The sequence below is a fragment of the Mustela nivalis genome, assembly GCF_964662115.1.
Source record: "Mustela nivalis genome assembly, chromosome: 3".
NCBI classification, from domain to species: domain Eukaryota; kingdom Metazoa; phylum Chordata; class Mammalia; order Carnivora; family Mustelidae; genus Mustela; species Mustela nivalis.
The window spans coordinates 9,429,721-9,448,537 of record NC_139022.1 but is presented as its reverse complement, the minus strand read 5'-3'; the positions used below and the strand labels follow the sequence as shown (position 1 = coordinate 9,448,537).

The window sequence follows — 18,817 nt, the reverse complement described above, 5'->3', positions numbered from 1 at the left end:
GACAGTTATCAGACGGTTCCACTCATATGTGGAAACTAAGTAAAAGCACAGGAGAAGGGAGGGAAAACTGAATTGGAAGAAATCAGAGAGGGAGACAAACTATGAAAGACTCGACTCCAGGAAACTAACTGAGAGTTAAAGAAGGGAGGACATGGGGGATGGGGTAGCTGGGTGATGGGTATTAAGGAGGGCACATGTTGTGATGAGCACTGTGTGTTATATGCAACTAATGAATCGTTGTTCATTAAAAACTAATGATGTACTATCATTGCACATAATAATAATAATTTTAAAATAAAATTAATTAATTAAGGGAAAGACTATTTAAATCAACAAATACAAAAAGGTTTTAAATTTTCTCACTTTTCAACCAGCTACAATAAACATGAATTATTTTATTAGAAAATATAACTGTTACAAAAATTAAAAATAAATAAGTTGCTGCTACAAAACTGCAACATAGCATATAGTTTACTAGTTCTGTTATAGTCAGAAAGATAGGAGTGTGTGATAATGATGATATGGGTGAAGGTAAACAGAACAAAGATGGGTAAAAAGGGTATGAGGGAAAGGAGATTTAGAGATAGTAAGAAGAGAAAAACAGAAAAAGTGCTTTATTACATGAGTTAGTTATATGAGGTCACCAACAGGAACATATCCTCTAAGGTTCTATAATGAGAACCACCTCATTTGGATGATTTCATTGTCCTGGTGTCTTCAAGCCAGGGGAAAGGAGATGCTTCTCTTGTAAAACACACCATCGGCAAGATTTCACTGTCCCACCCTGGACCAGAGGAGTTGTGGAGTGATGGTCTTCACCTTGGTTGGGGGAGTGCTCATTCTCACTTCTCCACACCTGGATGACAGGGAGCCAAAATGCTTGCATCTGGTAGCCGGCATCTATCACTACCAAAAGGGCTCAAAGACAATGGTCAACTCGGGCTTTTCTTCTTGAAGTGTTTCTAATGCACATTTTGTATCATAATTGAAATACATTTCACATAACCTGTAGGAACAAATTGACAGCCTTGTGTTATATTCTTCAGAGAGCACTCTCAGAGTTTTGCCTTAAAAACCTCATCTCCTTACTTTCCTTAATCTAACATACTTCTAAGTTCTCCAATGCTACACTTCATGCCTATTGTTTTTATGTTATATTTTTAACCTTCAAGTTTGGAAATATTTAAACATGTTAATTTAGAGAGAATGAGTTAATCGTTAATTTTATCCATTAATTTGACAATTAATAACCCATTGCCAGGGAAGCCTAGGGAGTTCAGTCAGTTAAGCATCTGCCTTCAGCTCAGGTTATGATCCCAAGGTCCTGGAATTGACTACCATGTCATCAGGCTCCCTGCTCAGTGAGGGGTCTGCTTCTCCTTCTCCCTCTACCCTCCTCCCCTGCTCATGCTCTTGCTCTCTCTCAATCTTTGTCTCTCAAATAAGTAAATAAAATCTTTTTTAAAAATACATTAAAAAAATAACTCATGGTCAATCTTGTTTCATCTATCACCCACCCAATGGATTATTACAAACAGCATTGCATGCATCTATAAATGCTGCACTATGTGACACTAAATGAAGGTTTTTAGAAACACAACCACCAATGCCAATATCACACTTAAAAAGTTAACACTGATCCCTTAATATCAATATATGTCCAGTCAGCATTTAAATTTCCTCAATTAGCTGATACATTTTTTATATTAGGTTCATTTAATCAGGAGCCAAGTAAAGCTCCCACATTGCAACTGTTTTGTATGCCTCTCAAGTCTTCTTTGATATATAATTTCTTCCCTCTTGTCTCTTTTTTTCTTGTTTCCCTTGCAACTTAGCTAAGAAATCACACCATTTGTCCTGCACCATTTTTACCAATCTTTATTTGGTTGTGTTATGGATTGAATGTTTGTGATTCTTCAAAATTCCTATACAGAAGCCCTAATCCCTCATATGATGGTATTTGAAATGGGACATTTAAGATATAGTTAAGGTTAGATGAGGTCATGGGAGTGGGTCATCACAATGAGATCATTCCCCTAAGGTAAGAGATGTGAGGGCACACAGTGTCTATGTCTCTGTCTCTCTCTTCCACATAAGTACATGGGTAAAAGACAGCCATCTGCAAGCCTGGAAGAAAACTCTCACCAGAACCTGAATTGGTTGGCACTGTGATCTTAGACTTCCCATATTCAAAACTGTGAGCAATAAATATCTGTTGTTTAAGGCACCATGAGCTAATGAGACAGGTTGATTTTATCCAGAGGTTCCTTAGTCAGTTTGAAGCCTATCCCTCATCTGCAGAGTGTCCCTCAGGGCTAGGTCAGTAACTTCAGATACAGCATTTTCTCAGCTTCATCCTGGCCTACCCTTCCCTTTTTCATTCTATTTCTCTTCACTCTTAGAATGTTGGCTTTTCCTGCAGTACCCGTGTTCCACTGTCTCTACATGCACACTTCTGTTTATTTGAGCCTGCATTCCAACTGGTTCTCAGCCTTGAGGTCATGAACTAGAACAGAAGCCCAGGACTAATAGAATTTATATTATTTGAGTAAGATATAGATAACAAATAAGCAAGAAAGTGATGTAGCCGGTATGTATGATGGTGATCACACTGCGGAGGAAAATAAGCGGAAAAGGGGGGAATATGCTGGACTGTTATTTTCAGTAGGATGGTCAGAGACAGTCACAGAAGAAGACCTTGAAGCAGAGAATTTAAGGATACATGGGAACAAGACACATGGATATCAAAGTGGAGAGAGGTTCAGGCAGAGGGAACAGGAAATGCCAAGTTCTGGAGGTGACCATATTTTTGGAAAACTGCAAAATCAGTGTGTGTGGAGCAGAAGGAACATGGATTAGGAGACAATGAATTTGCAGAAAGAGCAGAGGGGGATCAAAGGAGGCCTTAGGCATTTCCATGGATTTGTGGATGTTACTTTCAATGTGATAGGGAGTCACTAGAGCACATGGGTAGGAATGATATAATCACTTGCTCCTGTTTTAGCTGCACCCTCCATCTGCCATGGTCAGGATACTAATAGATGCAGAGTAGCCTGGAAGGTGCCATTGGAACAATTCAGACAAGGGGGACAGTGGCTTGAACTAGGGTAGGAGTCATGAAGCTGGCATGATATGGAAGCAGAACAAACAGGACATGCCAATGAGCTAATGTGCATATAAGAAAGCTGACCTAGAGTGATGGGGTTTTTTGTTGGTTTTGTGGCATTGTTTTGTTTGTGTTTGGCTTGAGCAATTCTCACTGAGTAACCACTGACTTGAGATAAGGAAGAGGCAGAAGAGGGGCCAATATAGGTTTGGATTTGGACATGTAAAGTTTAGCCCATTTATTAGACATAAAATGGAAAAGTCAGACTAACATTTTGACATAGAATTCATGCAGGTATAAATTGGCTGGCACAGCATATATACGGTAAAGCCAGAACACTGGATGATATCAACATGGGATAAAGTATAAAGAAAAAAAAAATAGCTCAATGATTGAGTCCTGGTGTTTCAGCATGTGCAGGTCAGGATGATAAAGAGAATCCACAAAAGGAGACTGAGCAGAAATAGCAAATGAAGGAGAAAAAAATCCAGTGTGGAGAAGGTGTGGCCCCTAAAGCCAAGTGAGGGAAAGTTCTTCTGGCAAGAACGTGATTATCAGGGTTGACAAAGGTACAGGACTCACTAGGAAGCTCTTACTGGAGAGGTAATGAATACCAGTGGTATCACCAGTAATGAAACACAACACAATGCACATAAACTGGCTTATGGAATTTCTATCTTGACATTTCTGGAACTTTCTTTTCTCATTTTCAAATTCTAAGGATACCCCCACTGTGCAAAGACCTTTGCAATTAAGAGGAACCATGGACTGCTCTAGGTCTACGAAGTACCTTTGGTCCCTTTCAGAGTCATATAATTTTATTTGGCCACTTTCACTGGGACTTGGATTTCTTTCAGGAATATAAATGGAAACTCTTTTGACACCCAACTGAACCTTAATTATTCTAACTGTCTGGATGAAGTTAAATATGTGGTTTGTGAATCATAAAAAAGTCTGCAACAATAGACACAGACCCAACCTCACTCTTTGAATACAAATGAAGACATCCTGGGTTTTGATAACTCATCAACTTGTCCTTAGTACTCTGAACACTGCCATATAAATATGTTCAAAGCATACTTACTTCAGGCTTTTTAGGAGGCAGCCCTGCTGTTTTAACACTTCACAGAGCAGCATGACCCCTAGATCACCCAGGTCATTACTGCCCAGGCTCAATTCCCGCAGGCTCCTATTGGAGGTCAGAAGTGTGGAAAGATCCCAGCAACAGTGTGAGGTGAGGCTACAGCCATCTAATCTGCAAGAAAGATGGTGATTTAAGGAAAATGTCCCCTTAACTATCCTCCTAGACCCCCCAGATCTCAGCCTGCAATGTTTCAAATGCACAAAAAGCACAGGATTAATGAATTTGGAACAATTTTATGTGTCTGTGGTTATCCTTCTCCCTTTTTCAGATGAAGGCATTTTTTCCAGTCTCCTGGATTGTGCAGATCCAATCAGTAATCGTTTTTGAACTGATTTTTCCAAAATTCTATGGCTCTCTCCAAATTTCCCTTAAACACAAGTGCCATATTGCCCCATTCTTTTGTGATGAAATCCAGTTTTTACCTTTATACCACCAAGAAATAGAACTCCTCCCAGTCCCATGATCCTGCAATAAGCCAAATCTTAGGAGATCACCATCACTTCTCAGATAAAAATCATCCCACCATCATTCCCCCCACCTTAGCCACCATGCATCCCCATCACTATAATTAGCTAAGGGACTTACTCCAATATCTGAAGCTTACAGTTGGGGTGCAAGAGGCCCTCACAGAGTAGCTTAACTCCCGTGTCTCCAAGAGAATTGCCCCGTAGGTAAAGGTGTGTGAGCTTCTGGTTAGTGCTGAGAACTGATGACAAAGCTGGACAACAACCTGATGTAAGGCCAGAATTCATCAACCTGGAGAAGGAACAAGGAAATGAGGCCTCAATGTTCAGCCTTTCTTGAACACTGCAAAGCTATCTAAGCACAGGAATCTCATCTCATCTAAAAAGTGCATCCTTAGGGCACTTGGGTGGCTCAGTTGGTGAAGCATCTGCCTTTGGCTCAGATTGTTGTCCCAGTGTCCTGTGATCAAGCCCCATGTCAGGCTCAGTGGAGAGTCTGCTTCTCCCTCTCTCTGCCCCCCACTCCAAACTGGTTCTCTCTCTCTCTCTCTCTCTCTCTCTCTCTCTCTCATCTTTCCCTCTTTCTCTCAAATAAATTAAATCTTAAAAAAAAATTTTTTTTTAAAAAGCTGCATCCTTCTCCTTCAAGGTCAGGACCCAGCCTCTTGGATATAATCTGAGGAAAGCATGACTCTCTGTCTCTGAACCCATAAAAGAGACAAATAATAGTCACAGTGGCTGCTCTGCTGGGATTGATGGAACAGACAGAAAAAGCAAACGGATTCAGATTTCTTACATATTCTTCTTCCATCTTATACATTCTTCTCCCTTTTTGCACATATTACCTCTGCCATGCATGCTCTTTACCACCACACCTACCAGAAATACATCCCAAATTATCCTTCACTGATAATTCCAACAACATTGCAAAGAGTTGCCTTATTGGATTCTCACATTAACTGAGTAAGGCAGCAGTGCAGCTGTAACTATTATGTGTCTTTTGCAGACTAGAAATCAGGTTTACCGAATCCTGTTTCTCTTAAGTTGAAAGAGCAAGTGTTTAGTGGGAAGAGACATGAATTTAAGCCTTATAGGGCCATCCCTCTTCTGTGGCCCTTCTATCCATATCACCCTTCATTCTGCACTGGTAGGGGACTCTCAGAGTTTAGAGCTCTAGATTTTTATTACACTCAGTGGGACTAAGAAATTTGGCGTGCTGCATTTGGGTCAAATTGAATATATTCTCTCACCCAACAGAACATGAGGGTTTTAGGAGAGAGAGCTGCATCCCTCTAGCACAGAAGCTCAGAGGTGGGTATACAGTACACAGAAAGCCACTTATGCTAGGCCTTCAACAAAACCTTGACTTAACAACATCTCATGCAGTCACATTCCTTCCTGAAGGAATTCTTAACAATAACATGTTCATAAGTTCCAAGATGTTTTAGAATCAGGAAAAATAGAAACATAGAAAGTAGCACCAGCAGGTAGTCAAAAGAAAACAGAAGTATTTATCTACTTACTGGCTTCCATCTTGGCAGTCAGGGATGAATCGTAATTAAAAAAAAAAAAAAGCCTGAATATGCAAGACAAAGAGGGGAATAAATCCCAAGATGGATGAATTTTAAAAAAACAACAACAAATAAACAAACAAACAAACAAAAAACAGGACAAGGCTTCTAGTAAGAACTTTATTTCCAGCTGAGAATAATTTCATCAGATGGTCCTTAATTAATGTGCAAGATTATTAGCTATTACAAGCCAAATGTTTGTGTCATATTGAAATCATATGTTGAAATCTTAACCTTCATTGTGATGGTAAGAGTGCAGACTTTAAGAAGTAATTACATCATCAGGGTGGAGTCTTCATGATGGAATTAGTGCCCTGATAAAACAGACCCCAAAGAGTTCCCTTGCCACTATTGTCATGTGAAGACACAACAATAAGGTGGCTATTTGAAAGCCAGGAAGGAAATGATCTACAGGCACCTTGATATTGGGCTTCCAGCCTCCAGAACTGTGAGTCATGTTTGTTGTTTGAGTCACCCAGACCATGGTGTTTTTGTTACAGCAGCCTGAACAGACAAGATGAAGACGAAGAACAGCAAAGATGAAGACCATTCAAGAAAACTGCAGATACCCATCCAAAAGGAAAGGAAAAATTATTTTGTAAGCTACAAAATGACAAGCTTTGCCATCATTTCCAGAAAATGACTAGAAGAAATTATGAACAGGTGTTTGACTAGCAGTGCACGAAATGGTAGCACAAGGTGGTTTTGTTAAATATAAATCACATCTCAATTATCAAAATGTTAATTACTATTGAGATTGAGTGGTGGGTGCATGGAGTGCATAATGAAATGTTTAGGCAATCAAATGAGTTCTACCCAGCAATCCAGTTGATTAGAGGGATGTAACCAACATCACACATCTTGGTCTCAATCAATCCATTTGACTCAGTTCTACATTCACTGAGTAAAGATATCTTGCCATATACTATATTGTTAAATGATTGTGGTTTTTTTTTAATCACTAATATATGCTTATGTTATAAAAATGTGTCAGAAAGAAAATTAAGGAATAAATATGCAACAAGTCTGTTTCATTTCTACACAATAATAATATTTGGCTGAAATAATGACTTAAAATGGGATTGTCTCATAGAATTACAACAAAACCAAGATTTAGGTATCATTTTTGTCCTTATTTTTAAATGGAAAAGCTGTGAAATTACTTGAAAAATAAGGAGGAGTTTCCTAGATAGACTATGATGATGGGTGAATAATTTGCATACTAGGCAAAAAGAAAGTGGTAAGCAAAGGAAGGAAGGGTAAAATAGGTCACATTCTTAGAACTAAAAGCTTACTAAATATGACTCAGAATGGAGTGAAGGATGTGGCAGAAGCAATGATCTAAAGCTGATCAGGGACAATTTTGTATACTATGCTAAGACACAGCAACTACACTTTGACGTCAAAGAACTTGTGAAGTTTGTTTGTTTTTTTTATTTGTTTGTTTTTGTTTTTGTTTTTGTTTAATTTATTTAACATAGGCAGCTAGAGAAGAAATACAAGCAGGGGGAGTGGGAGAGGAAGAAGCAGGCTCCGTGCTGAGCCCGGAGCCCAATGCAAGGCTCAGTCCCAGGACCCTGGGATCATGACCTGAGCCAAAGGCAGACACTTAACAACTGAGTCACCCAGGTGTCCCCTTTTGAAATTTTTTTGAGAAAAAGTGTGATAATATCAAGCCTGCATTTTAGAAAACTCCTCTGGTGTTTTAAAAAAGAAAGAAGCAATTGTAAATGGGATTGACTCCTTAATATCTCTTTCGTCTGTCTTACTGTTGGTGTAGAGAAATGCAACTGATTTCTGTGCATTGATTTTATATCCTGACACTTTACTGAATTCCTGTATAAGTTCTAGCAGTTTTGGAGTGGAGTCTTTTGGGTTTTCCACATATAGTATCATATCATCTGCAAAGAGTAATAATTTGACTTCTTCTTTGCCGATTTGGATGCCTTTAATTTCCTTTTGTTGTCTGATTGCTGAGGCTAGGACCTCTAGTACTATGTTAAATAGCAGTGGTGATAATGGACATCCCTGCCGTGTTCCTGACCTTAGTGGAAAAGTATTCAGTTTTTCTCCATTGAGAATGATATTTGCGGTGGGCTTTTCATAGATGGCTTTGATGATATTGAGGTATGTGCCCTCTATCCCTACACTTTGAAGAGTTTTGATCAGGAAGGGATGCTGTACTTTGTCAAATGCTTTTTCAGCATCTATTGAAAGTATCATATGGTTCTTGTTCTTTCTTTTATTGATGTGTTGTATCACATTGACTGATTTGCGGATGTTGAACCAACCTTGCAGCCCTGGAATAAATCCCACTTGGTCGTGGTGAATAATCTTTTTAATGTACTGTTGAATCCTATTGGCTAGTATTTTGTTGAGTATTTTCGCATCTGTGTTCATCAAGGATATCGGTCTATAGCTCTCTTTTTTGGTGGGATCCTTGTCTGGTTTTGGGATCAAGGTGATGCTGGCCTCATAAAATGAGTTTGGAAGTTTTCCTTCCATTTCTATTTTTTGGAACAGTTTCAGGAGAATAGGAATTAGTTCTTCTTTAAATGTTTGGTAGAATTCCCCCGGGAAGCCATCTGGCCCTGGGCTTTTGTTTGTTTGGAGATTTTTAATGACTGTTTCAATCTCCTTACTGGTTATGGGTCTGTTCAGGCTTTCTATTTCTTCCTGGTTCAGTTGTGGTAGTTTGTATGTTTCTAGGAATGCATCCATTTCTTCCAGATTCTCAAATTTGTTGGTGTAGAGTTGCTCATAGTATGCTCTTATAATAGTTTGTATTTCTTTGGTGTTAGTTGTGATCTCTCCTCTTTCATTCATGATTTTATTTATTTGGGTCCTTTCTCATTTCTTTTTGATAAGTCCGGCCAGGGGTTTATCAATTCTTTCAAAGAACCAGCTCCTAGTTTCATTGATTTGTTCTATTGTATTTTTGGTTTCTATTTCATTGATTTCTGCTCTGATCTTTATGATTTCTCTTCTCCTGCTGGGCTTAGGGTTTCTTTCTTGTTCTTTCTCCAGCTCCTTTAGGTGTAGGGTTAGGTTGTGTACCTGAGACCTTTCTTGTTTCTTGAGAAAGGCTTGTACCACTATATATTTTCCTCTCAGGACTGCCTTTGTTGTGTCCCACAGATTTTGAACCATTGTATTTTCATTATCATTTGTTTCCATGATTTTTTTCAATTCTTCTTTAATTTCCCGGTTGACCCATTCATTCTTTAGAAGAATACTGTTTAGTCTCCATGTATTTGGGTTCTTTCCAAACTTCCTTTTGTGGTTGAGTTCTAGCTTTAGAGCATTGTGGTCTGAAAATATGCAGGGAATGATCCCAATCTTTTGATACCGGTTGAGTCCTGATTTAGGACCGAGGATGTGATCTATTCTGGAGAATGTTCCATGTGCACTAGAGAAGAATGTGTATTCTGTTGCTTTGGGATGAAATGTTCTGAATATATCTGTGATGTCCATCTACTCCAGTGTGTCGTTTAAGGCCTTTATTTCCTTGCTGATCTTTTGCTTGGATGATCTGTCGATTTCAGTGAGGGGAGTGTTAAAGTCCCCTACTATTATTGTATTATTGTTGATGTGTTTCTTTGATTTTGTTATTAATTGGTTTTTATTGTTGGCTGCTCCCACGTTGGGGGCATAGATATTTAAAATTGTATGGATCTTCTTGTTGGACAGACCCTTTGAGTATGATATAGTGTCCTTCCTCATCTCTTATTATAGTCTTTGGCTTAAAATCTAATTGATCTGATATAAGGATTGCCACTCCTGCTTTCTTCTGATGTCCATTAGCATGGTAAATTTTTTTCCACCCCCTCACTTTAAATCTGGAGGTGTCTTCGGGCTTAAAATCAGTTTCTTGGAGGCAACATATAGATGGGTTTTGTTTTTTTATCCATTCTGATACCCTGTGTCTTTTGACAGGGGCATTTAGCCCAATCACATTCAGGGTAACTATTGAGAGATATGAATTTAGTGCCATTGTATTGCCTGTAAGGTGACTGTTACTGTATAAAATACCTAGGAATAAACCTAACCAAAGAGACACAGAACCTATACTCAGAAAACTATAACGTACTCATGAAAGAAATTGAGGAAGACACAAAGAAATGGAAAAATGTTCCATGCTCCTGGATTGGAAGAATAAATATTGTGAAAATGTCTATGCTACCTAAAGCAATCTACACAGTTAATGCAATTCCTATCAAAGTACCATCCATCTTTTTCAAAGAAATGGAACAAATAATGCTAAAATTTATATGGAACCAGAAAAGACCTCGAATAGCCAAAGGGATATTGAAAAAGAAAGCCAACGTTGGTGGCATCACAATTCCGGACTTCAAGCTCTATTACAAAGCTGTCATCATCAAGACAGCATGGTACTGGCACAAAAACAGACACATAGATCAATGGAACAGAATAGAGAGCCCAGAAATAGACCCTCAAATCTATGGTCAACTCATCTTCGACAAAGCAGGAAAGAATGTCCAATGGAAAAAAGACAGCCTCTTCAATAAATGGTGCTGGGAAAATTGGACAGCCACATGCAGAAAAATGAAATTGGACCATTTCCTTACACCACACACAAAAATAGACTCAAAATGGATGAAGGACCTCAATGTGCAAAAGGAATCCTTCAAAATCCTTGAGGAGAACACGGGCAGCAACCTCTTCGACCTCTGCCGCAGCAACATCTTCCTAGGAACATCGCCAAAGGCAAGGGAAGCAAGGACAAAAATGAACTATTGGGATTTCATCGAGATCAAAAGCTTTTGCACAGCAAAGGAAACAGTTAACAAAATCAAAAGACAACTGACAGAATGGGAGAAGATATTTGCAAACGACATATCAGATAAAGGACTAGTGTCCAGAATCTATAAAGAACTTAGCAAACTCAACACCCAAAGAACAAATAATCCAATCAAGAAATGGGCAGAGGACATGAACAGACATTTCTGCAAAGAAGACATCCAGATGGCCAACAGACACATGAAAAAGTGCTCCATATCACTCGGCATCAGGGAAATACAAATCAAAACCACAATGAGATATCACCTCACACCAGTCAGAATGGCTAAAATCAACAAGTCGGGAAATGACAGATGCTGGCGAGGATGTGGAGAAAGGGGAACCCTCCTACACTGTTGGTGGGAATGCAAGCTGGTGCAGCCACTCTGGAAAACAGCATGGAGGTTCCTCAGAATGTTGAAAATAGAATTTCCCTATGACCCAGCAATTGCACTATTGGGTATTTACCCTAAAGATACAAATGTAGTGATCCAAAGGGGCACATGCACCCAAATGTTTATAGCAGCAATGCCCACAATAGCCAAACTATGGAAAGAACCTAGATGTCCATCCACAGATGAATGGATCAAGAAGATGTGGTATATATACACAATGGAATACTATGCAGCCATCAAAAGAAATGAAATCTTGCCATTTGCGACAACATGGATGGAACTAGAGCGAATCATGCTTAGCGAAATAAGTCAAGCAGAGAAAGACAACTATCATATGATCTTCCTGATATGAGGAAGTGGTGATGCAACATGGAGGGTTAAGTGGGTAGGAGAAGAATAAATGAAACAAGATGGGATTGGGAGGGAGACAAACCATAAGTGACTCTTAATCTCACAAAACAAACTGAGGGTTGCTGGGGGGAGGGGGTTTGGGAGAAGGGGATGGGATTATGGACATTGGGGAGGGTATGTGCTTTGGTGAGTGCTGTGAAGTGTGTAAACCTGGTGATTCACAGACCTGTACCCCTGGGGATAAAAATATATATTTATAAAAAAAAATAAAGAAAGAAAGAAAGAAAGAAAGAAAGAAAGAAAGAAAGAAAGAAAGAAGCAGGTAAAGGGTACTGAAAGGAAAGATAATCTAGGTTTTTCCTCTGTTTACTGGCTTATCTGCCTTCTGGAAAATCCCAGTATTCAACAAGGCATTAAAGAAAGGGCAAGAAGGAGACAAAGGATGATGGTGGAGAGTAAGTTATAAGAATTAAAGAATTTTGCTATTGCTCACTATGAGGCACTTATGAGGGGGGATTGCAAACTGCAACCAAAAATAAAGGCCTAAAATTCAGGACATGTGGCCATACCTAACAAAATATAAAATGCCATAAAGGATGACTTCATTAATTATGTTTATAGGTTTCCATCTCAAAAGAAATATCCACACATAAATAAATTTATATATATAAATATATTTTTTCATAGTTACTTATAATAATAAAAAAGGAAAAGGTCATCCAAAAGTTTATCATTTGGTAAGAACCTAAATAAATTACTGTAATGTATACTATGTAATATTATGCCTAAATCTGTAGATCTGTATATGTCAGCATGGTAATAAATTCCTGATAAATTTAAGAAGATATAATAAAGACTCCACAAAAAAATTGCTAGACTTGATACACAAATTTAGTAAAGTCACTGTACACAAAATCAGTGTACACAAGTCTGTTGCATTTCTATATACCAATAACGAAGTAGCAGAAAAAGAAAAAGGAATTGATCCCATTTATAATTGCACCAAAAACAATGAGATACCTAGGAATAATCCTAATCGAAGAGGTAAAAGATCTGAAAACTATAGAATACTTACAAAAGAAATTGAAGAGGACACAAAGAAATGGGGGAAAAAATCCATCTAGTAGACTGGAAGAATAAACATTGCTAAAATGTCTATACTACCCAAAGCAATCTACATATTTAAAGCAACCCCCTATCAAAATAACACCAGCATTCTTCAGAGAGCTAGAACAAACAATTCTAAAATTTGCATGGAACCAGAAAAGAGACCGAATAGCCAAAGCAATCCTGAAAAGAAAACTTGAAAGCATCACAATTCTAGACCTCAAGATATAGTACAAAGTTGTAGTCAACAAGACAGTAAGATACTCACACAAAAACAGGTGCATAGATTCATGGAACAGAATGGAGAACCCAGAAATTGACCCTCATCTTTATGGTCAACTAATCTTCAACAAAACAGGAAAGAGCATGCAATGGAGAAAGATGGTCTCTTCAACAAACAGTGCTGGGAAAATTGGATGGCCACACATAGATGAATGAAACCGGACCATTCTCTTACACCATACACAAAGATAAACTCAAAATAGATGAAAGACCTCAATGTGAGAAAAGAAACCATCAAAATACTAGAAAGGAAAAAATGAAGCAATTTATTTGACCTCAGCTGCGGGAACTTCTTGCTAGACATGTCTCCAGAGGTGAGGGAAACAAAGACAAAAATTAACCATTGGGACTTCATCTAGTTAAAAACCTTCTGAAGAGTGAGGAAACAGTCAAAAAAACCTAAAAGTCAATGTTCAGAATGGGAGAAGATTTGAAAATGACATCTGATAAAGAGTTGGTATCCAAAATCTATAAAGAACATATCAAACTCAATACCCAAATACAAATAACCCAGTTAAAAAATGGGCAGAAGACATGAATAGACATTTTTCCAAAGAAGACATCCAGATCACCAATAGACTCATGATATAGATGTTCAGTATTTCCCACCTTCAGGGAACTACAAATCAAAACCATGATGAGAGCACCCCACACCTGTCAGAATGGCTAAAAAGCACAGGAATCAACAGATGTTGGCAAGGATGTGGAGAAAGGTAAGCCCTCTTATGCTGTTGATAGGAATGTAAACTGGTGTAGCCACTCTGGAAAGTAGTATGGAGATTCCTCAAAAAGTTAAAAATAAAACTATCTTACAACCCCACAATTGTACTTCTAGGCATTTACCCAAAAGATATAAAAATACAGATTTGGGGACAGGTTCAGTCAGTTAAGCATCTGCCTTTGGCTTGGGTCATGATCTCAGAACCGTGTTCCACATTGGGCTCCTTGCTCATAGGGAGCCTGCTTTTCCTTCTGCTTGATCCTCCTACTGTTTGTGCTCCCTGATAAATAAACAAATAAAATATTTAAAAAAATAAAAGAATGTTAGATGGCCCTTAGCTCTATGCTTTGGAGACACTAAAAAAAAAAAAAAAATACGGATTTGAAGGGGGCACATGCACCCTGATGTTCATAACAACATTATCAACAATTGCCAAACTATGGGAAGAGCCCAAATATACAATGACTGATGAATGGATAAAGATGTGGGGTATACATATATACGTACACACACACACACACACACACACACACAGACACACACAATGGACTATTGCTCAGCCATCAAAAAGAATGAAATCTTATCATTTTCAATGATGTGGATGGGGCTAGAGTGTATTATGCTAAGTGAAATAAGTCAGTCACAGAAAGACAAGTACTGTATGATTTCACTCACATGTGGAATTTACAAAACAATATAGATGAACATAAGGGGAGGGGGAAAAGAGAAAGGGATGCAAATCACAAGAGATTCTTAACTATAGAAAACAAACTAAGGGTTGATGGAGAGTGGTGGGTGGGGATGGGCTAAATTGGTGATGAGTGTTAAGGAGGGTCCTTGTTTTGATGAGCACTGGGTCTTGATGTAAGTGATGAATCACTGAATTCTACTCCTTAAACCTATATTACACTATTATTAACTAACCAGAATTTAAATTTAAAAATTCAAAAAAAAAAAAGAAAAAAAGGAAGAACAACAACAACTATAACCAACAAACTGGACAACCCAGAAGAAATGGAAAAATTCTTAGAAACATACAACTTACCAAAACTGAACAAAGAAGAAATAATGTGAGCAGAACAACTACTAGAAAGGAGATTGAACCAATAATCAAAAATTTCCCCACAAAGAAAGAGTCAGGAACAGATGGCTTCACTGGTGAATTTCATCAACACTTAAAGAATTAATAGTAAGCCTCCTCAAACTTTCCCCAAAAAATTCAGAGAAAGGAATACTCTCAAAGTCATTTTTGAGACTAACATTACCCTGATGTTAACAAACCAGACACTACAAGAAAACCGGAGGTCCATGTTCCTCATGAATATAGAGCAAAAATTTTCAACAAAATAATAGTAAACAGAATTGGGCAGCACATGTAAAAGATTAATTATGTCAAGTGGAATTTATCCCTAAGATTCCAAGATGGTTTCCACATATGAAAATCAATGAATGCAATAAGTAACAGTAATAAAATGAAAGATAAAATTCATTTGATCCAGTGGTGGGTATTATGGAGAGCACGTATTGCATGGAGCATTGGGTGGGGTGCATAAAGAGTGCATTCTAGAAATTTTGAAAAGAATTTAAAAAAGAAATTTAAATTTAAAAAAGAAATTTAAAAAAATAAATCTAAAAAGAAAGAACAGGAAGAAAATACATTTGATCCTCTTAATAGAAGCGGAATAGACATTTAATAAAACTCAACATCCATTCATTATTAAAACTTTTAACAAATTAAGCATAGAAGGAATGTACCACAACATAATAAAAACAATATATGGTGAGCACAGAGCTAACACCTTGGTCAATGGTGAAAGGTTGAAAGTTTTTTCTCTATGGTCAGGAACAAAACAAGAGTACCCATTCCCTGCACTCCTATTCAACATAGTCTGGGAAATCCTGGCCAGAGCCAGCAGGAAAGAAAAAGAAATAAAAGTCCTCAGAATTGGAAAGGAGAAGTAAATATGACTTTTACAATTGACTTGATTTTATAGATAGAAAATCCAAAAGACTCAACCAAAAAACTGTTACAGCCTGCACCTTGGTGGCTCAGTGGGTTAAGCCTCTGCCTTTGGCTCAGGTCATAGTCTCAGGGTCCTGGAATCATTGAGCTCTTTGCCCAGCAGGGAGCCTGCTTCCCCTTCTCTCTCTACCTGCCTCTCTGCCTATTTCTGATTTCTCTCTCTATCAAATAAATAAGTAGGTAATTCTTTTTAAAAAATCTAATCAGTGGATTCAGTAAAGCTGCGGGATACAACATTAATATACAAAAATTAGTACTATTTCTATAATGAATTATCTGAAAATGAAATTTTAAAAAGTATCTCATTTTCAATAACATCAAAAACAGTAAATTATTTAGGAATAAGTTTAACCAAGGAATGGAGAGATCTCTACTAAAATCTACAAAATTGAAGATGAGACAAATAAATGTAAAGATACCCTGGTACATGGATTAGAATTAATATTATTGGAACACCTGGGTGGTGCACTCAATTAAGTGTTTTAACTCCTGGTTTTGGTTCAGTTCAAACTCTGTGTTGGGCTCTACAGTTAGTGTGAAGTAAGATTGAGATACTCTTACTCTCCCTCTCCCTCAGCCCTTCCCTCTTATGCTCTCTCAATCAATCAATCAATCAATCAATCATCTTTAAAAAGTAACCATATTAAAAAAATAATTAATATTGTTAAAATGTCCATTCTATCCAAAGCCATCTATAGATTCAATACAATCTATATCAAGACTCCAGTGGCATTTTTAAGTGGGAAAAAAGAAAATTCTAAAATTTGTATGAAGCACAAAAATCTCCCAAATAGCTAGAGTAGTCATGAGAGAGAAGAATGCAGCTATAGGCATCACACTTCCTGATTTCAAATGGCATTATAAAGCTATAGTAATCAAAACAGTATGGTACTGACATAAAAACAGACACATATATCAATGGAACAGAATCAAGAACACAGAAATAAACCATGTGAATATGGTTAACTAATACTTAAAGTATTAGTTACTTATTTAGATACTTAGTTACTTAGATAAGGAAGCTAACATTACTCAGTAGAGAAAAGACAAGTTCCTCAATAAATGGTACTGAGAAAACTGAATATTCACATGTAAAACAAAATAAAACTAGACCCCTATTTTACACCATTCACAAAAATTACTCAAAATGAACTAATGATTTAAAATAAGACCTGAAACCATAAAAACTTATGGAGGAAAATACAGGGAAAAATCTCTTTGACATAAGTCTTAAGAATGATCTCTTTTTAATATGACACCTGAAACACAAGCAATAAAATAAACAAACAGAACAAACAAACAAAAAACATGGAGAATTTCACCAGTCTAAAAATCTTCTGCACAGCATGGGAAATGATCAACAAAATGAAAAGGCAACTTACAAAATGGGGGAAAAATTGCAAATGATATATCAGATAAAGTGCTAATATCCAAAGTGGATAAACATCAATAAATATATAAACATCACTAATCATCAGCAAAATACAAATCAAAAATACCAAGAGATTGCCACCTCACACCTGCCAAAATGACTATCATTATAGAGACAAGAGATAACAATAATAATAATCCTGGGAGGATGTGGAATAAAGGGAGTTCTCATGAAATGTTGGTGGGAATTCAAATTGGTAAGATCAGTGGAAACCAGTGTGGATGTCAAAAAATTAAGAATACAACTATCATGTCCTACCAATTTCTCATTTGAGTACTTATCTAAAAGAAATAAGATCATTATATGAAAGATATCTGCACCCCATGTTCATTGCAGCATTATATACAATAGCCAAAACAAGGAAACAACCTAACTGTCCATCTGCATATGAATGGGTAAATAAGATATGATTGTGTATACAACTGAATACTGTTCAACCATAAAAAAGAAATAAATTCTGTCATTTACTACAAGATGGGTGGACATTGGGGAACGCTATACTGAATGACACAAGTCAGAGAAAAACAAATATTATGATCTCACTTATACATGAAATTTAAAATATTAAAAACTGAAACCACACTTACAGAAAAAGATATCAGATTTGTGATTATCAGAGATGTGGGGAAGGGAGTGGGGAAACTGGATGAAGGTGGTCAAAGGGATAAACTTCTAGTTATAAATAAGTACTGGGGACATTACATAACATAATGACTATAGTTAATACTGCTGTATGGAATACTTCAAAGTTGATAAGAAAGTAAATCTTAAATGTTCTCATTACAGGGAAAAAAACATATTTTTGTAACTAAACGAGTTGACGGATGTTAACTAGACTTATTGTGATGATTTTTACACTATATGTACATCAAGTCATTATGCTTTAGACCTTAAATTATACAGTGCTGGGTGTCAACTGAATCTCAATAAAGCTAAAGAAAATAAATGACTCTTGTTAACCACCCTTTTGTGGATGTTGGTTACAGCAGACCTAGAAAACCAATTTATTTTGAGTGTATTAAGATAGGTGGGTGGAACGGTTGCCAAACTGTGGAAAGAACCAAGATGCCCTTCAATGGATGAATGGATAAAGAAGATGTGGTCCATATACACTATGGAGTATTATGCCTCCATCAGAAAGGATGAATACCTAACTTTTGTGGCAACATGGATGGGACTGGAAGAGATTATGCTGAGTGAAATAAGTCAAGCAGAGAGAGTCAATTATTACATGGTTTCACTTATTTGTGGAGCATAACAAATAGCATGGAGGACATGGGGAGATGGAGAGGAGAACGGAGTTGAGGGAAATTGGAAGGGGAGGTGAACCATGAGAGACTATGGACTCTGAAAAACAATCTGGAGCACTGGGTGTGGTGCAAAAATAATAAATACTGTTACGCTGAAAAGAAATAAAAATA

General features: G+C 37.3%; 1 protein-coding gene across 22 annotated transcripts in view; it reads right to left on the bottom strand.

Annotated features, from left to right (window-relative positions):
* Positions 1–375: 375 nt before the first annotated feature.
* NLRP3 (NLR family pyrin domain containing 3) overlaps positions 376–18,817 on the bottom strand; it is a 49,349-nt gene continuing 30,907 nt past the window's right edge. For 17 of the 22 annotated variants that reach the window (XM_082724073.1, XM_082724083.1, XM_082724065.1 and 14 more), the window contains 3 exons: positions 4,836–5,006; positions 4,191–4,361; positions 376–1,006 (listed from right to left, as the gene is read on the bottom strand). In XM_082724073.1, coding sequence (XP_082580199.1) covers positions 907–1,006; positions 4,191–4,361; positions 4,836–5,006 — 442 coding nt within the window. In that variant the 3' untranslated portion in view covers positions 376–906. The remainder of the gene's footprint in view (positions 1,007–4,190; positions 4,362–4,835; positions 5,007–18,817) is intronic. The other 5 variants (XM_082724079.1, XM_082724074.1, XM_082724066.1 and 2 more) reach the window with 1 other exon arrangement.